The sequence below is a fragment of the Phalacrocorax carbo genome, chromosome 1, assembly GCF_963921805.1.
Source record: "Phalacrocorax carbo chromosome 1, bPhaCar2.1, whole genome shotgun sequence".
NCBI lineage: Eukaryota > Metazoa > Chordata > Aves > Suliformes > Phalacrocoracidae > Phalacrocorax > Phalacrocorax carbo.
In genome coordinates this window covers 181,319,929-181,338,810 of record NC_087513.1, presented here as the reverse complement: position 1 = coordinate 181,338,810, position 18,882 = coordinate 181,319,929, and the positions used below count along the sequence as shown (strand labels likewise).

At 41.1% G+C, this 18,882-nt stretch overlaps 1 protein-coding gene across 5 annotated transcripts in view; it reads left to right on the top strand.

Moving 5' to 3' along the window:
• Window positions 1-84: 84 nt before the first annotated feature.
• The window catches only part of PCDH17 (protocadherin 17), a 93,944-nt gene continuing 75,146 nt past the window's right edge, over window positions 85-18,882 (top strand). For 2 of the 5 annotated variants that reach the window (XM_064440780.1, XM_064440781.1), the window contains exons 1-2: window positions 85-703; window positions 2,363-5,423. In XM_064440780.1, the coding sequence (XP_064296850.1) occupies window positions 2,796-5,423 (2,628 nt within the window). In that variant the 5' untranslated portion in view covers window positions 85-703; window positions 2,363-2,795. The remainder of the gene's footprint in view (window positions 704-2,362; window positions 5,424-18,882) is intronic. The other 3 variants (XM_064440778.1, XM_064440777.1, XM_064440779.1) reach the window with 2 other exon arrangements.

Sequence of the window (18,882 nt, the reverse complement as noted above, 5' to 3'; positions counted from 1 at the left end):
GCTGGCGGGGAATCCGTATCAATGTTTAAGCCGCGGCGTGAGGTGAATAGAGGCAGTCGGCGAGCGGCGCTGGGCGAGCGCGGCGCGGCGCTGGGCGAGCGCGGCGCGGCGGCCCCGCGAGTGCTGCAGTGAGGGAGGCGAGGCGAGGCGGGGAGGGGGGAGAGGAGAGGAGAGGAGAGGAGGAGGAGAGGGAGTCAGAGAGCGGCTCCAACTGTTGAATTTTCGCTGAATTCTCCACTTACCTGCGGGCTGCTGGCGAAATGGATCTGGTTTATCGGGGATCGGCGTTCCTTTCGCGTGCTGTCTGGCTAAGACTGGCGACCGTCTGTTTGAAAGGGGCCACCCATCAATGAGGCAGAGAAGAATATTTATTTTTTTCTTCCTTTTTTTTTTTTTTCCCTTTTGAAAGCCTCACTACTACAGGTTGCAGAATTAACTGTGTACTTTGGGTCCGGACTCAAATAAAGGAGAAAAAAACAGTGCAGAACTGAGACTCGGAACTAGATCTGTGAGCTATGTATTGGGAATCTATGTTTTTGTTGCTTTTTTTTCTTTTAATATGAAAGATCTCTGATTTATTTCACACATAACACTGAGGAAAGGTGGTTAAAAACACTCAGCAAAGCAGGAGACAGACGCGCCTCTGTGCCAGTGAGTGGATAACAGCCTTGTTTTCCTGATCCTCAGTCTCCCGGAGAAAGAGGTATAGTAAAAGTGTAGCTGGATCCAACACCCCCCCTCTCTCATTCTCTTTTTTTTTTTTTTTCCTTCCTTCCCCCCTCCAAAATATAAATCTGATTAATTTTTTTTTCCTGTCTATAGAGTGAGTCAGAGAAGGGTTAGGAAGAAGCTGCAACTAATGTCTGTGAAGGGAGGAACATGAGGCGATAGTGAATGTGATTTGTTCCGCTGGATCTGACTCATCCAGCAGATTGAAACACCTGCATTTCTGGATATGCCATTCATTTATTTCTGGTTGTTAAAAGAACCTGAAATAAAATTTAGTCACCCTTCCCCAATATTTACCTATACACTGCATCGCTGGGAAAGGTATATCAGAGAGGGGGAACGCATCTGGCGTTGCCGCCGCTCTTCTCCCCACTACCAAGATGCCTAGAGAGACTGTTAAAGCTTGAAAGGGCTGCAGAAAATGCATCACACCAATCGCGGAACTGCATAGGTTTTAATATAAGCGAATTAGTCGATTAAAAGATCTCCCACTTTATTCACCGCCAGGATTGTTTTTCCTCTTCTTCTCCACTCCCCTAAATGAAGAGGACTAGGCGGCAGTGTCATTGGAAGGAGATGCTGAATAGAAAGAAAAGAGAGGCACTTGACAGCGCAGCCCTGTGAATACAGAGACTGTTTCCCTTTTAGCAGGAGACTAAGAGAGAGAGAGAGAGTGTGTGTGTGTGGTGGCTTTTCTTTCTTCCTTCCCCCCCCCCCCCCCCGCCCCTTCCTTTCTCTCTCTCTCTTTTTTTAAATCTATGCGTCCAGCCATGGGTTGCCTGTTGATTTCCTCTCGGCTGGAGAGAAAAGCAAACTGGAATTAAACTGCATCGAGAAAAGTGCAGCTCCTCAGACACGCATACGCACACACGCATAGATACACGGAGAGAAAGGATGTGGCGGTGGCGGCGGCTACTGGCCTGTCTTAAAGAAACCCAAGTGTGCATCTAATTGAGCACAGCCTGTGATTTCTCTCAAAATATATATTTACTGCTAATGATGCCGGTCAACTGGTGGGTTTCTGAAATTTTTTTCCCCTCAAAAGGAGGAGTGGGAGGCTGGCAGTAGAAGGAGAGAAAGGAAGCTACAAATCCGGACACTAGTTTTTGCTGGGGAGGTGCGGGTTGTGTGTGTTTTGTTTTCCCCTCTTGCCCTGCAGTCCTCGTTCCCTCGCCTTTTGATTCGGGAAGGAAAGAGTGAGGGTGTACGAGACAGAGAGGGGGGAAATACCGATGGCAGCGAGATGCAGCTCTCCGCCGCAAGCAATGCAAGATTAGATCTCTAAATGCAGCAAAACACTCCCTGAAAACCAACAACCCCGCGGTGCAATCAGACATTTCACTGCCTCTCATTGCACACGAAGAGGGCTTCAACAACAAGCTGAGACTTTTTTTTCCCCTTCTGTCTCTCTCCCACCCCTCCACTCCATCAATCGCATCACAAGCGATGAGTAGCAAATAAGCTTTTCTACCCCTGCTTACAGACCTGTGGCCACCCCCCTTTCCTATGTATATGTAAATACACATATTTAAAAAAAAAATCTTTTTGATCGTTTTTAGAAAAAGTCCACTGCCGCGATTTTTTATTATTGTTATTATTTTTATTATCCTTTGTACATCTGCGGGGATTCAAGGATCGGGAACGCTTCGCCTGCCCGGAGGAGAAGATCTTTTGCAAATTTTCTGATTTTTTGAAATCCTCCCACTGCCGAAGTTGGACAGCCGAAGTAACTGCGAGGGGACTGCAAGCACGGCAAGCGCTTGCTGAAACGCTGCCGAAGCTGCTTCCCCCCCCCTCCAGCCCCCCCCCTCCCCGCCCCGATTGCTCCCTCCCTCTGAGCTACATGGTCCATTTGCTGCCTCTCATCCTGTGTCTCTGCAGATGTTTTAGAGCAACAGGTTCAGGAACTTGAAATATAGGGGTGGGGAGAGAGAAGGCAAGAAAAAAAAAAAAAAAAGGAAAAAAGAGAGAGCCGACGGAGGAGGAGGAAGAAGGCAGAGGCAGAGAAGACGGGGACAACCCTGGTCGCCGCTGCAGCTGCTGCCACCCCCACCCCCTGCTCGGGGATGTACCTTTCCATTTGTTGCTTCTTCCTCTGCTGGGCTCCCGCCCTGTCGCTGAAGAACCTGAATTACTCGGTGCCGGAGGAGCAGGGAGCGGGGACGGTGATCGGGAACATCGGCCGCGATGCGCGGCTGGCGGCGGGCGCGGCGGGAGGCGGGATGCTGCCCGCGGAGCGCGGCGCTCCCGGCGGCGCTCCAGGCGGCGGCCGCGGCCCCAAGTCCACCTTTCGGGTGCTGGAAAACTCGGCCCCGCACCTCCTGGACGTGGACGGGGAGAGCGGGCTGCTCTACACCAAGCAGCGCATCGACCGCGAGGCGCTGTGCCGGCGCAGCGCCAAGTGCCAGCTGTCCCTCGAGGTGTTCGCCAACGACCAGGAGATCTGCATGATCAAGGTGGAGATCCAGGACCTGAACGACAACGCGCCGGCGTTCCCCTCTGACCAAGTGGACATGGACATCTCGGAAAATGCTGCGCCGGGCACCCGCTTCCCCCTCACCAGCGCCCACGACCCGGATGCCGGGGACAACGGGCTGCGCACCTACCTGCTCACCCGTGATGACTACGGCCTCTTCTCCCTCGATGTGAAGTCCCGTGGTGATGGCACGAAGTTTCCAGAGCTGGTCATCCAGAAGCCGTTAGACCGTGAGGAGCAGAGCCACCACACCCTGGTACTGACGGCACTGGACGGCGGCGACCCACCACGCTCGGGCACGGTGCAGATCAACGTGCGCCTCATTGACTCCAATGACAACAGTCCCGTCTTTGAGGCGGCCTCCTATGTAGTAGAGCTGCCAGAGAATGCGCCGCTGGGCACTGCTGTCATTGACCTTAATGCCACCGATGCCGACGAGGGTACCAATGGAGAGGTGCTCTACTCCTTCAGTGGCTACGCACCTGAGCGCGTCCGCGACCTGTTTAGCATTGACCCGCAGAGTGGCCTCATCCGTGTCAAGGGCAACCTGGACTATGAGGAGAGCGGCCTCATTGAGATCGATGTCCAGGCTCGGGACCTGGGGCCCAATCCCATTCCTGCTCACTGCAAGGTCACCGTCCGCCTCATTGACCGCAATGACAATGCGCCTACCATTGGCTTTGTCTCCGTTCGCCAGGGAGCACTGAGCGAGGCTGCCCCACCGGGCACAGTCATTGCCCTGGTGCGGGTCACTGACCGTGACTCGGGCAAGAATGGGCAGCTCCAGTGCCGGGTGCTGGGTGGTGGCGGCGGGCCCGGAGCCATCCCTTTCACCCTGGAGGAGAACTATGACAACTTCTACACTGTGGTCACCGACCGCCCCCTGGACCGCGAGGCACAGGATGAGTATAATGTGACCATCGTGGCACGTGATGAGGGCAACCCCCCACTCAACTCCACCAAGTCATTTTCTGTCCGGATCCTCGATGAGAATGACAATCCACCCCGCTTCAGCAAGAACCTCTATGTGTTACAGGTGCCTGAGAACAACATCCCTGGTGAATACCTGGGCTCTGTCTTGGCCCAGGACCCTGACCTGGGCCAAAATGGGACAGTCTCTTACTCCATTTTGCCCGGGCATGTGGGCGATGTCTCCATCTACACCTATGTCTCTGTCAACCCCACCAACGGTGCCATCTATGCCCTGAGGAGCTTCAACTACGAGCAAACAAAGCACTTCGAGTTTCGTGTGCTGGCCAAAGACTCAGGTTCACCCCACCGTGAAAGCAATGCCACGGTGCGAGTCACCGTGCTCGATGTCAACGACAACGCACCCCTCATCGTCCTCCCTGCCCTCATCAATGACACCGCAGAGCTGCAGGTGCCACGTAATGCTGGGGTGGGCTATCCTGTGGGCACCGTCCGCGCCCTGGACAGTGACTTTGGGGAGAGCGGGCGCCTCACATATGAGATTGTGGAAGGCAATGAGGAACACCTCTTTGAGATGGACCCCACTAGCGGTGAGATACGCACCTTGCATCCTTACTGGGAGGAGCTCAGCCCTGTGGCTGAACTGGTGGTAAAAGTCAGTGACCATGGCAAGCCCAGCCTCTCTGCAGTGGCCAAGCTCATTGTCAGGGCCTTGGCGGGGCCCCTGCCCGAGGCTGGTGAGCCACAGGTGAATGGCGAGCAGCATCGGCGACCACACTGGGACTTGTCGCTGCCCCTGATCGTGACGCTGAGCACTGTCTCCATCATCTTGCTGGCTGCCATGATCACTATTGCCGTGAAGTGCAAGCGAGAGAACAAGGAGATCCGCACCTATAATTGTCGCATTGCCGAGTATAGCCACCCTCAGCTGGGAGGAGGGGGAGGCAGTGGCGGGGGAGGAGGAGGCAGTGGCAGTGGAGGGGGCAAGGGCAAGAAGAAGAAGATCAGCAAGAATGACATTATGCTGGTGCCCAGTGAGGGCGAGGACAGCCGGGGCCCCCTCAATGTCATGAACGTGGTGAGCAGCCCATCCCTGGCCACCTCACCCATGTACTTTGACTACCAGACCCGCCTGCCCCTCAGCTCTCCCAGGTCTGAGGTGATGTACCTGAAGCCCGCCTCCAACAACCTGACTGTACCCCAGGGACATGTGGGCTGCCACACCAGCTTCACAGGGCAAGGGACTAACGCCAGCGAGGCTCCCCCGAGCCGGATGTCCATAATTCAGGTAGGAGACTTTTAGAATACCCTGGACCTCACTTTAGACGCTGGTTTAACTTCACCTTTTGTCTGCAGTGAAATCTGCTGTAAGGCACCACTGAAGGGACCCACACAAGCCACTAAAGAGCGGTGGACTCAATGAAAGTGGAACCAGACCACACCTGGTGGGTCTGGTTCTGCTGTCACACTGGTGGTCCCTGTGTGATTAAAAAGTAAATGCCCACTGAAACAAACAGAGGTATGGCAGTGCAAAAGAGGTGCATGTCAGAGGGCAGGCAAGTGTTCAGTACCTTTGGGGCACGCTGGGTATGTTCCCAGAAGATCATCAGGCAGAGGTGGCCGCTTCCACAGGTTTCACTTTGCTTTGGTTTGGGGTGGAGAAGGGGGAGGGGGTTTCTGAAGCAGTCATATCATCTGCAGTAGCTAACAGGACGTGGGAGAAACTCTACACACTGAGGACATCTATTGCAACAGTTTATTATAGCCCTCCAATCTTGTATGTAAATATGAGCTTTCTTTCCAAGATGTATGTTTTTAATTTTTAAAATTTCCTTCTTTAGAATATACATACAAAAATTTTTTTAATGCAGAACAGTATCGCTGGGGCCCCATTGCCTCCTCCTCTCCCCATAAACAACCAAACCTTCAACGCTGAAAAATTTGCTTAGTCAAATAGAAAGAAAATGTGTGTGGTGATTCCCTCCTACCCCCAAATGTTAACAAAACTCACATCCTGTCATAAAACAGCAAAACAACTAGTCAGATCTCCAGTAGCCTGAGTCAATATTGATGATTGCTTTATAGTGAAAGACTTACATGTTCTTTCTTCTTTCTACCAAAGCTCATTTAGAAATTACAGCTGAGCTGCATTCTGCTGCCAGTCATATACACACTGTCCTCTACCGACTTTTGTGAATGTGAGAAATGGCAGAATTTGGACCATTGGATATAGGATGCTAATCAAAGAATGACTTAATTTTTAGCAGGTAGTTTAAAGTCCAAACTCAGAAGATGTATTCCAGAGCAGTGAACTCTCAGAGTGAAGGTGAGGGCAGAATTTGGCTCCAGTTGGTTTAATTTAAAGTATGACTTCATGATTAATGCAGCTTCATGTTCAAATACTACAGGTATGTTCCAAAGTGATTTTTAACATTTGGATTGAAAGCAGGCTCTGGATAATGACTATTAAATACATTTGAAATGTCATATCTGTTTTATCCTGTGGTTCTCCTAATATGCTGTTCTGAGTCATAGGGGAATGAGCTGAGTGTATCAGAAGTGACACAGACTCATTTTGTCTATGCAGCTAGTGGGAAAGAAGTTGCACTGTAGACACTTGATGTACCAAAAGCAAATTCATAATACCTTTGAGTTATCATACCCTGCAGTCTGTGAACACCAAATGTTCTACTTGCCAGCTGCATCTAATGTTTTAAACTAAATAGAAGTGGCCATTGGTAATCGGCAGGTTAAGTAACCAAAATTCCAATAACTGATGGCCTGTAAATTAAATATTTATAACTGGGGGGAAAAAAAAGGAAAAAAAGAAAAATAAAGAAAAAAGGCTGTCTGTACAAGGTCACTGTGAAATAATCCTCAACCCACTACTGAGTTGTGTCACAGAAACAATTTCATTTTATGCCTATCATGAATTTGTGTTGCTATCAATTAGGTGAGTAGAGCAATACTTAAAATCTGAAATTGATTTTAACAAAAAGTGACACTTCAGGAAAGAGTTTAGGTTAGGGCACAACAGGAGATAATTTGATTTATAAGTCATGCTTTAAAAAACAAATAACTTTCAATGACACTTGTTTAAGTAATGTCAACTATTTTTTACTGTAAAATGGAGTTGTCAGAATGCTAAAAAAGAAAGAACGCATTTTTTTCCTACTGACAAGTGTAACAGTTACTAAAAGACAGAAAATTATACTTTCCTACAACCATGTAATGTCTATATAAAGCAATTAATTCATGTATTGATGCTACTGAGTAGTAAAGATTCAATTGTAGTGTAAAATCCCTATGGAAAATATGATTCCTTTTTTTACAGTGTTCACTGTATAATATCAATCATGATTTTTTTTTTTTCCTGAGATCTATATAAAGCTAAAAGAGGAATTTCCTCCCTTAAAAAGGTGTGTTGTGGTTTCTATAACAGTTTTTGTTATGACAACTGTGGGAAATGTTAACCGTAACTCCTCATAGCACATACCGGTATATCTAATATTGTTTTCGCTTTCCCTGAACGTCTACACAGAGTGTTTTGGATGTTTAGATGGTCCAGCCAGTAGATTAGGAAACATTAATTTTTCCCTAGTGAACAACCTGTTCAATCATACTTATTGATACTATATTCTGTAGTTGTATTGACAAAACAAATACACAGTATGAAACAGAGTAGTTGGTTTCTTTAGAAGAAAGGCCCAGGCTTAAAGTAGCTAGATGAGAAAATCTGACCCTCTTCACTATAATTCTGCATTACTAAAATACATTTTGTATTCTCCATCTCCGTATCCCTGGAGTAAATTTTATATAAAATTTGCATTTAGAATGTAGATACTATTTTGTGCCTGGTCCTCTACTTCTGCCTCATGTAAAATTCAAGGTGCAAACTTAGAGAGAAATAGTGAAGGATCAGCCCTCTGTCTGGATCTACTATGTCGTTAATCACTCCAGGAAACCTGTGCCTGGAAAAGTAAATTGCGCAGTTAGGAATCAAAGGAATAGCCAGTGGGAAAAAAGATATGGAATCCCAACAGCTGCTTTATCATCTCCTTTCATTAGTCAGGTCAGAAAAGCAGTTTTCTTCGTTACCTCAGTGAGGGAATGGTAAACAACTTTGTAAGTGTTCTCTAGCACATTTTCACTTTAGTTTTCCCAGAAATATTACTGAGCCACGATAATCTCACACTGTATAATTCATACAATGGAACTACTTTTCTTCACTCTCATTTTCTCAGCAAGTGTTTAATGGCAGAATTCTCCAGCAGGAGCCTGTTATTAAAACTTTCTGGTTTTATGTATGTATAAATATATATATGTATATATATACATACTTATATATACATACATATTAAATATGATATTATTACTTGCTACATCCAATTGAGTCTATAAATATTTAAATTGAAACAATTAATTTCTATCTCAGTAAGATCCAAATTTTCTCACTCTTATTTGGGGTGCATAACAATTTTCTGCTTTGCATTAAGAGCTAGTAAAGCTAGTAGGCTTTATGATTCCCTTATTTCTCATGAGTAGTATTTTATTCTACAGTTTGCCCATTTTATAACAATTAATACCCGTAAAGTGTTACTTAGAGACTATGGTTTCAGACTGACCCAAAATGACCAGCAGGTGAAGAAAATATTGCCTGATATGCATAAAAGCAGTATAACCTTACCTCTCTTTAAGTGACTTGTGTTACACATTAGTCACACAGTTTAACAACTTGGGTGTTTACTCACTACTTTGTAGCATCCAGCTGTCTGCTATGGTTGCATGTGTTACCTATATGAATCAACAAACTTCTTCAGTACCATAAAAATGATAATAATTTAAATATGTATACATATGTATATGTATACGTTTGTGGGTGGATAGCCAAGGATGCAGTACACCTCCAGCTTTTATTGGCACAAGAGACTTTCAAGTGCTTAGGGCCTCTGAAAATAGACCATTGTGATTTGATGCACACATAAGATTGATGTGGATGAGGAACAGTGTTTAGTAGCGTACTGGAAAGTCAGAAGAGCTACACTTTAGCATGTGGCATTGCTTTTAACTTCAGCAATCATATCCTAAACATACTTTAGAAACAGTGCTTTCAAATGCAAGTGAGTTAAAAATATTTAAATATAGGCCAGTGTTGTACAGTTTTCATGGCCAGGTTCAGAATTCCATGTGCCCTTTGAATCACTTAAGGGCCAAACAATTCATTTTTACTGGGGAGAAAAAAAAAAGAAAAGCAGGAGAAAATGGAAACTCTACATGGCTGAAAGAAGAACTCTGTTCACCCTAGACCTTAAAGACTACTGAGCAAATTCTGTTCATCTCATTCTGGTGAGTAAATCAAGTGAACCTACTCACCTGACTAAGAGAAACAGGATTTTGCTTTATTTTGAAGACCAGACATTAGAAAAAGAAATATCATGTACAAACATACACATATACGTTCATGTCTCTCCTACCAAAAAGTTCCGAGTTAATCAGTTTGCCTTTCCCTGGGTGAACAAGTCACAATTTCTTCTTGCAGTTTCCAATAGATGAAAGAGTGGATGAATAAAGGGAAACAAATAGTTTCTTTAAACAAATAGGTTCCAGAGATAGGTTCCTCAAAGTGACATAACAGTAGCATAGAAAACTATCTAGATATGCAAGGAGTGTTGATCGTCCTAGAGATTATTTATTGTTATACTTGTGCAACTTGGAGAGGCTTGTAAATATATCAGGAGTGAGATGGGAGTGAATAAAGAAAACGGTGGTCACAGCTTTTGCTAGACAAAAACTGAAAACAAATGGCTGTGTTGCAAGCGGGTCTCAAGCTGGGAATCACCGTAGCTGCTGTACTAGGCAGTCCTTTACCATTTTAAGATAAAGTACAGATCATTCTTATACTTCAAGCACCTGATGTTTATAATGTGTCAGTAGATTACTGTCAAGTCCCAGTGCAGCTTCATCGCCAGGTGTCTAGTACCGTCTAAGAAGATAGAGTGTTCAGGGGAAATAAAAATTGTAAGCTATATTAGTGCTGCTCTGTCTTTAGATATACTATTCCATGCTTTACTTTGAGAAACTTCAGCTCAGAAATGTCAAGATTGCAAAAAGAAGCCTGCAGCTGCTGCAGTCTAAGGAGAAGCAGCTTTCCTCACAGAAGTTGCATTCGTTCTCTCGTTTCAATTCCTATCTGAAAACAGAGGTATATATTTCTTTATTTCTATACCTTCTGCTGCAAATGAGCAATATTATTCTCTCTCACTAGAGCTAGTAGAAGTTAATATTTTGCACTGGAAGGATACTGGTGCAGTTCTACACATTTGCAAGTTTGCAGGATCGTACTCTGTAATTCCCAGAATTTCACAGCTGCATATTCGAGGGCTGTATCTAAGGACACTAAATTGTCATCAGATGACACTTCAGAACTACGCAGCTAAGATGCTTATGGTAGTTTTTACCGTGATTTACAAGGTTAGATGTCTTGCAAGGTAACTCCCGTGAATGTTAGCATTGTGTAATACAGTCTGCAGTTACTATGATTTTGTGTTAAGTTGTTCTGTAGCTGTAGTTTTACTTACTCAGTGAAGCCAGTACTGGGGTTGGCTGTGTAGGAATTTCAGGACAGGAGATTTTCTATATTTTTGTGAAGCATTAGTTCAGTTTTTATCAAGATACACTGCATAGTACTGTGCACAAGATACATGTATTTTAGGACCAGATCTGGCAACTACTCACTATGGCATCCATTCTGGCTGCTGAAATAGGCAGTTGAAGCAGAATTGGGCTCCTGTTTTGTGTTACATCTGCTCTGGTCTTGATCTTCAGCTCCTTGTCGGTATTTGTTTATAACAATATATTTATAGCAATAAATTTCAAAGGGATCATTCCTGATGTATGGGTCCATATGAGATCTGAAGAACTTTCCAAGATGAAATGCTATAATATAGAACAACAAACATAACACAGAAAAAGACAGTTTAAGAGTCTGAAGTAGAAAATTGATATTATAAGAAAGAAAATTACGTTGCCAGAACAGAAATTCTCATTAACCAATAAATTAAGAATAATAATGTCTCAGTAGAACATGCTGTTTTATAAAGTATAAGAGTTAAAGAAAGTTAGTGCAGTTAAAAAACAAGTCATGCAGGATTTACTGGATCACACCTCCCAGCGACTCTTAATGTTGTCTGAGCGTTCCTCATTTTGGTGCTCACCATCACTGACTAATCTTAAATGGGAAAATCCACACAAATTTGTGATTACCAGTGCAATTTCAAAGAGTGATCCTTTGAAGAGTTATCTTTTAACAACAGATTTCGTCAGGTTTCTATTATCCTTACCCACGTTGATGAAAAGGCCTGTTCTTACTCATATTTCAGTCAAAAGCATAATTTTGACTTCATCAATGACTTCAGTGGTTCAGGAGTAAATTGTGACTAAGAGCCTTGGAGAGGGTAACTAAGAATAGTATGATTGGGCCTTTTATTTTTAGATTCAGTCTTTTGTGATGTTTTCTTACAGCTTCTTTACAAACAATTAAAGAGACTGGAATTTAAAAGATTTTGTAACTATGATGTGAACTGTAACATAATCAGGTGTGTGGCTGAAAGAATAAATCAAAGACACTTTTTAATGTGTTGATGAACACATTTTCACATTTTCATATATTTTTGAAAGTGTGCATAATACGGCATTATTCTCAAAATTCAGCAAGTATTGTTATGTGGAAAATTATCATTAGGTACATGTGAAATATTTGCAAATATCACTTGGTATTAAGAAAGCATAGATACAACCTGTCTTCAATAATAAGGCAAAAATGTCATTAAAAAATATTTTTTTCCTGAGTCACAACATTTCACAGTAAACCAGTTGGGATTATTTTTTCAAATGGAAAAAAATAATTCATTCTTTTTTCCGCAGCATTTTTTCTTCCTTTTCACTACCTTCGTCCCCAGGAAACATTAACATAGCGGCTAATATTTACCCATATGTTTTTAAAGATCCTGCTTAATTCCTCTGTCGTTCATTTTTTCTACAAAAGTTAAAACGCCTTGTCAAATTCGTTTTAGGTTTTACTTTGCAAGACACTCATTTGGCATATAAAAAGTGTATGTATATGGGCTGTTGTTTTCTTTCTGAAGAAAGGATACAGGACGCATGGCAGAGGTCTTGAGATACCTCTTCAAGACTGAGGATTGACTGCCCGTACAAAGAAAAGACATTTTGACACTAGTATTAGTATTTTCCAACAGGTAAGAATTTTCTGTGAAAAGAACTTAAACAATGATTTGTTGACCGGAGCAGAAACACAGCTCTGTTTTTATCTTTAAAAGTATAGAAGCAATCCGTTGATGTCAAAAGGTCAGAATAGAGCAGTTGGGACAAATTTTTGCAGCAGATAGCCTGAGAGCTTTATACATTCAATTGTATCTCTGCTTCAGCTGTAAGAAGAGAAGTGGTGAAATTAATGCTAAAGGGTTCAAAAATATAGGAAACAAGAGAAACTCTCAGGGGACTGCAGGCTCCCAGGCTCCTACCTAAGTAGAGGAAAAAAGAAAAGAAAAAAAAGAAAAAGGTACTAGGAAGAGAGTAGCAAAATGATTTTGGGGAAAAGTTCCTTGAGTTTAAGTGTTTCATTTGTTATGTTTTTAAGGGGGCAACAATGATTAACTAGTTGTTGCTGCTTTTGCTGATCTGATGAGATAAAATGGAGTAGTATACAGCCTGTCATAAATCTTAGCCAGGGCGTGTTCTAAGCCCTAGTAATATACTTGTCATGGTCTTTTTAGTGCAACGTTTGTTTTTCAGTCTGCTGTAGACATTTTCTTCTTTTTTTTTTTTTTAACAGAAGATTCTGGATTAATTACTGTAAATCCTATGAGAAAGAGAAAATAGATAAATTATTAAACATTTTAGATAAAATAGTATTAAGTATTACATTCAAGAACAAGCAAATTCATATGAATTTCCCTGTTAATTAGGATATTAGGCAGTGCTTCAAATAACCTCCTTGAGCAGTCATATATTTTTTAGCTAAATCCCAAAGGCCGCTGATATAATTCCTACTTATTAAGGTCACGTGAGAAGCATCTCTTTCTTCTACTGAATTGCTTCCACTAGTTAATGTTGTTACCTGTACAGAAAGGATAGCATAAGGTCAATTCATCTCTCGCCTGAGATGAGAGATAGCTCCTTTTTTGGTGATGTGTACTCAGAATTGAGGAGTCTCTGATTACTGCATAGTTTCTGCATAGTTTCAGCCAGTTATTAGTGTTACTTGCACAGGACAGTGTAAAGATCCGTTTGCATCTCACTTTTGTGAGGTGAGGGGATAGGTCCTCTTCCAGCCCTCGAGGCAATCAGTCCCATGCTAATCTATTTTCAATTAAGTATGCTATAACTATCTAGGCAAGTAAAATCTTTCAAGTGAACAGTATTTTATTTTAGTCATGGGCCTTTCTACTGGCTTTGTGATGTATGTCAGGTCAGAGTTCCTCTGGTTCATAAAATACTTTTACTTGTAATAGAAAAGTTTCTAATCGCATCCTGTTCCCTGCTGCGTGGTTGCGTGCTGCAGTCTCCATGGCACACCAAAGGAGGACTCTAAAGGGGAAAGGAAAAGCCTTGTTACAAGATACAAATGCACAATTTCAGCTGTGTGGGCGGGACCTCTGATCGATGCATTGTAAGTTCTTGCAGTGATAGACATGCAAAATTAGTTTCAGGCAGTGTTTCAGACCATCTATTGATGTATGTGTGACACGCTTGTATTTGCCTGTACTAGTTCTAGTGACACTATGATTACTGGTATTTGCAGTCCTTGCCCTGGAACACTTCCAGGCAGCTTTATTGTATTGAAATGGCTCTTACAGTTCATTGAGCATCCAGCATAACACTGCTGAATATGATCGGCGCGTTTGCATATATTTATTCAAAAAAAATCAGGCAGTTAAACTGCATAATTATGGGAAAACGAATCATAACAATAAAAGACCATTTAAGTTAACAAGCTTTGTGATCAAAGGATAAATACAGGTTGGATAAATGAGACTCTAGATGTAACTAATCTACATAAATAGGCTGTGGTCTGATTAGAGGAAAGGAATATATTAAAATAATCTAAAGTTATTTAAAATGTTTTACTTCAGTACTTTTATAACATCTAGTTTCATTTCATCATATTTTTAATATTTTGACTCAATATAAATAACTGTGTTCAGTAATAAACTACTTTTATGTCATTTTAGTTCTCGATTAACAATGTTTACAGTGCAAAGAAAGTCTAAACTATTACAAGTAAACAAAAGTAACATCATAAGTTTTCATTCTAGTTTGAATGCATTGTGTGTCAAAAACCTTAACCATTTTTTAATGTCTTAATTTTAAAATTTTTAATGTTGCAGTGTTTTTTTGATTGATTTTTAATTAAAGAAAAACATTAAAGGGAACATTTAAAGGACAATTTCTTGTTTACTGTCTTTATCAGCAGAGAGCAGCCTTTGTAGTGTTTGAAAGCTGGTGCATTAAAAATCAATTTCAAGTCTTCAAAGCTATAAACTCTTGCTTGCTTTGTAGATATATACTGTTTTTAAAATCATTGGAAGCACACTTGACAATTGAAATAAAAACAAAAGGTAAATAATGGCTTCATCAAAATTTGAAGGATTTTAATGTATTTTTAATAATAGGTAAAGGAGTTTTTATAGAAAGCAGACGTGAAACACAATTTGTATCTTTTAAATGCGTATTTTTTTTTCCAGAAGATAGCTATATGCATTCTTTTATTAATAGAATTCTGTTTCAAACTTCTGTTGGTGTTACTCTGTTTTTTAATGAATGCCGTGATTCAAACACAGAACATGTCAGTCAGTTTCTTTACTCGCTATATTTCTGTCTCGTTCTTCGCTGATTGCTAAGCAACCACTTATGGTTAAGATTGTTTAGCTACAACTCAGTTTAAAAAAAAGGTGAGCTGAAGCGGGCTAAACAAATTTTCATTAATTCTTAATGAAAATATTTAAATTCTATAAAATTTTAAGGCTGACAAAGAAAAGAACACTGTTTTAATAACCCACCTCTGATTCACCACTTGAGCTTTGTTCCTACTGATATTGAGGGAAAGACTGCTTTTCCACAAACATAGAAAGAGCAGGATCATGTCCTTAACCAGTGCATAATTAATTTCAAGGCCTATGGAAACTATCTTCTATATTTGTAATTGTGTTAGTATTGTGTCTTTCAAGGAATGATCCTTAAAACACTTATTCAGCGAAGATTTTAATTTAGGTCAATAGCACCACTGCATTAAATAGACCACTTACAGGAATGGAGTTGCTGATGTACGTAAGCATGTGCAACCCCGAATCTGTGAGTCTGTGTTAGCTGAACTGCTCCCTGTTGCTTCTCTTCTTTGCTTTAAAAACACTGCAAAGCTGCAAAGTTGTTCATTTCACTTAGCCTCCACCTGCATTCTCTAGTACTCTATTGAGATAGTCCTGATGTCTGAATATTTGATATTTTTGCTTTTTCGCATTGACTTGCATAATTTGATATCCAGATTTGAAGATCATAAAAACAATCCTGCTTTGATGATCATGAGCAAGATTATCCAGCCACAGCTGTAAAGTACCAAGTGTGTTCATTTCTGATCTCTTCATCATTTCGGTGAATCAAATGACAATAAGAATATAGCGGAATTTAGAGTGCTTGGGAAATAATAAATTTAAAAGCTTTTAAAAAATGGCATCCACGAAGCCTTAGAAACTGTTTAGATTTCTAGACTATATGTCAGATAATATAACTGTGTGTATGAATGTGTATGTGGAGATACATAGGTAAGAGAGCATCAGGGATTCAAAAGAACTATCTAGCTGAATAAAGGACATTATTAACGACCTACATGCACCTTTTTTTTTTTTTTTTTTTTTGATATTGCGTATGATCTGTACATAGCTGTGTAACAGTGTTTTGGAAGATGCTGTCAGTCTGCACATGTTACTGCAACCTAGAAAGCATCAAGTTTAGAGACAAATGCTGTTGTCATTTTTTTCCTGAGGCAAGAGTATAGGTAAGGAAAGACCTCATTTTCCACTTCATGGTGGGAGTTATATATCTTGCTTAAAACTGTGTATCCCACTATCAGACTTCAGGATTGAGAGTAATGATGAAAAGGAGGTATAAGTCAGGTGACACGTGAGAATAATCAGCACTCAATTGCTTCCATCAACTGTGTTAGGTATTAAAAAGTGCACTATAATTTGCATCTTGTAGCTCCAAGGCAGGGAATGTATCAGTCAGCTTTGTAGCCATAGGGTGAAAAAGAGGGGAAAACAAAATGTTTTATGCTATTTCTTTCAATGCATAGTCTTCATTTTGGCTAAATCTGTAAATGTATCTTGTCTGTTTAAACCACCTGTAGCTTCTTTTCGGGCCTAACAGAATATAGTCTTGCAAGGGGCAGAAGTAACTGGATGAATTTATTTTATTATTTATTCATTGGCCACCATATATATGATCTTTCCCAACAGTATACCTCTCATTATTGCAATAATTGACAGTAACGAAATAATAATTCCTTCAAGCACGATATAACTCATTTTAAGTGCTTTCCTGTGCTCATTTGTTTCAAACAGGCTTCCAGAATTTTGAAGAAAACTTAATTTCAGTTCATTTAGAATAAATGTAGACCACACACTCTTTTCTTTATCCCCTGATACTCGCAAAGGAACCTTAGGAACGAGTAGCTAGATTTCCAGATTTTGACCTACTTGTTAGTTTTCTTCACTTGCATGAAAGTAAAGCAAAAGAAAGCTGTTCTATTAAGCAGATGTAAGCTTCGGGAATTTTGTTTAGTATTGGCAAATATCTTTAGATAAAGATAAATTTCTTGCAGTCGTACTGGTCTTGCTGATACCAGTAAATGAAGAAATAAGGTATACATGTTGAATAGCCGTGGGAGGGGAAGAGTTTATTTAAAGGAAAGGTTTTGTTCTGATTTATATTTTGAGCCATAGGTTTTCCATAGTATTTTATAATAAAGACAATTACATAGTAATTTGGGTTAGAATGCATGCCCAGTTCCCCATCTCAAAACCCAATTTCTTACTACCTGTGGCTATTTCTATTAAAAAAGAAACATAATTACTATGAGTCTCAGCAGTCTAAGAGTAAATTTTTGCAATTACAATACCTCCCTTGGGCAGATGTGTGAAAATGGCAGATTAATTCCCGCCAGTATCTGTCTATTCCTTGCACGTTCTTAAGGTTGCTGGTAGCTTGGATTATCATTATGTTGGTGCTGCTTGTTATGCTGTGGTTAAGGTTAAAGCTCCAATCCTATTATAAATCTTTAGGAATAGGGCTCTGTAGCATTACCTTGGAAAGTCTCTACGCTGAAGTTTGATACGCAAGGTCCTAAGATCCTAATTCTATTTTCATGCAAAGTGAATGAGTTTGCTCTTGATCTTAGCATATTTTAGAAGGGCATTTTGTACTTTATTACTTTATGCATGAGAAGATTTAAACAAAAACAACCAACAAACCCAAGTTTACTCATTCTTAGGAATTTATGAAGTTAATAAAGTTGCATGTGAACTGTAGCCATATAGCATGTCCTTAGTACTCTATGGCTTTTGTTTTATTCCCAATGGCACAATGGTGTGTTTATTTAGAAAGAAGCACCAATAAGTTAAGATGGCCCTGAAATTATGTAATTTAATAACTTTCTACAGAAATAATCTAATTAATCTCCTGATGAGTTTTTGTACCTGAAAACAAGTTTTGAGGACATATGTGTAAAAGAATGGCATGCAAAGGCTCCACTCCTGGAGATTACTCTCTGCAGCTAAGCACCTAACTCCATGTTGAATTCCAGTGAATTTGGAAGTTGGCGTGGCTTCATGTGGGCTCATGATCCACCTGCAGGGAGCAGCATTTGTCTGTGTTACACATTATCCGGTTTGAATATTCAGGAAGAGGAGTGTGAACAATCTTAACAACTTATTTTTTTCCCTTTTGCATGAGTTCATGTTTGAAATTTGTTTCACTGTACCTGTCATATTTTCATTTTTTTTTCCCCCATTCTGAACCAGGCTTCCCTCGACACACACTTCTGAATGTCGGCTTGGGGAATTTTGTGATGCAGACATTATTTAGAGAAGGTTGCATTAACTATTTTCTTTGAAAGTTCATGACTAAAAAAAAGTAAATAAAAATATAAAAATATATGTGCATTCTTTGGTTGCCATTGAATGCATTCTCTTTGAAAAAGGTACTCACATGCTGGGTGAGCATCTGCTAATTAGGTTCAAAGGCAATCCCATAATTTAATCACCGTATTCTAACTAGCCCCTCAGTCAAACAGTAGCATTCATGTTCAGACTCTCTCTTCCTGGTGAAACTTGCAGAAGTATCCTAGATGTTGACAAACCAACGCTGGTTTGGAATGGAAAGAAGATTTTTCCTAATCCTGGAATGTTTGCACAGAATATTTTTTATATAGATCTTCCTTATCTTAACAGCCAAACCTGATTTCTGACTCTCAATACAGCAAGCTGTAACGAGAGGGGTAATCCAGAACTTTTTTTTCCCAGGCTGTTAAGAATTTACAGGTCAAAGTCAGCCCTTACATACCTATGAGTTTATAGATTACCTGTGGAGATCCCTAGATAAGTGGGTGTTGTGCTCAAGATGAGGTGATCCTATCAAGAAAGATAACTATTTTCTTTGCTTTTTCTGAATCAACT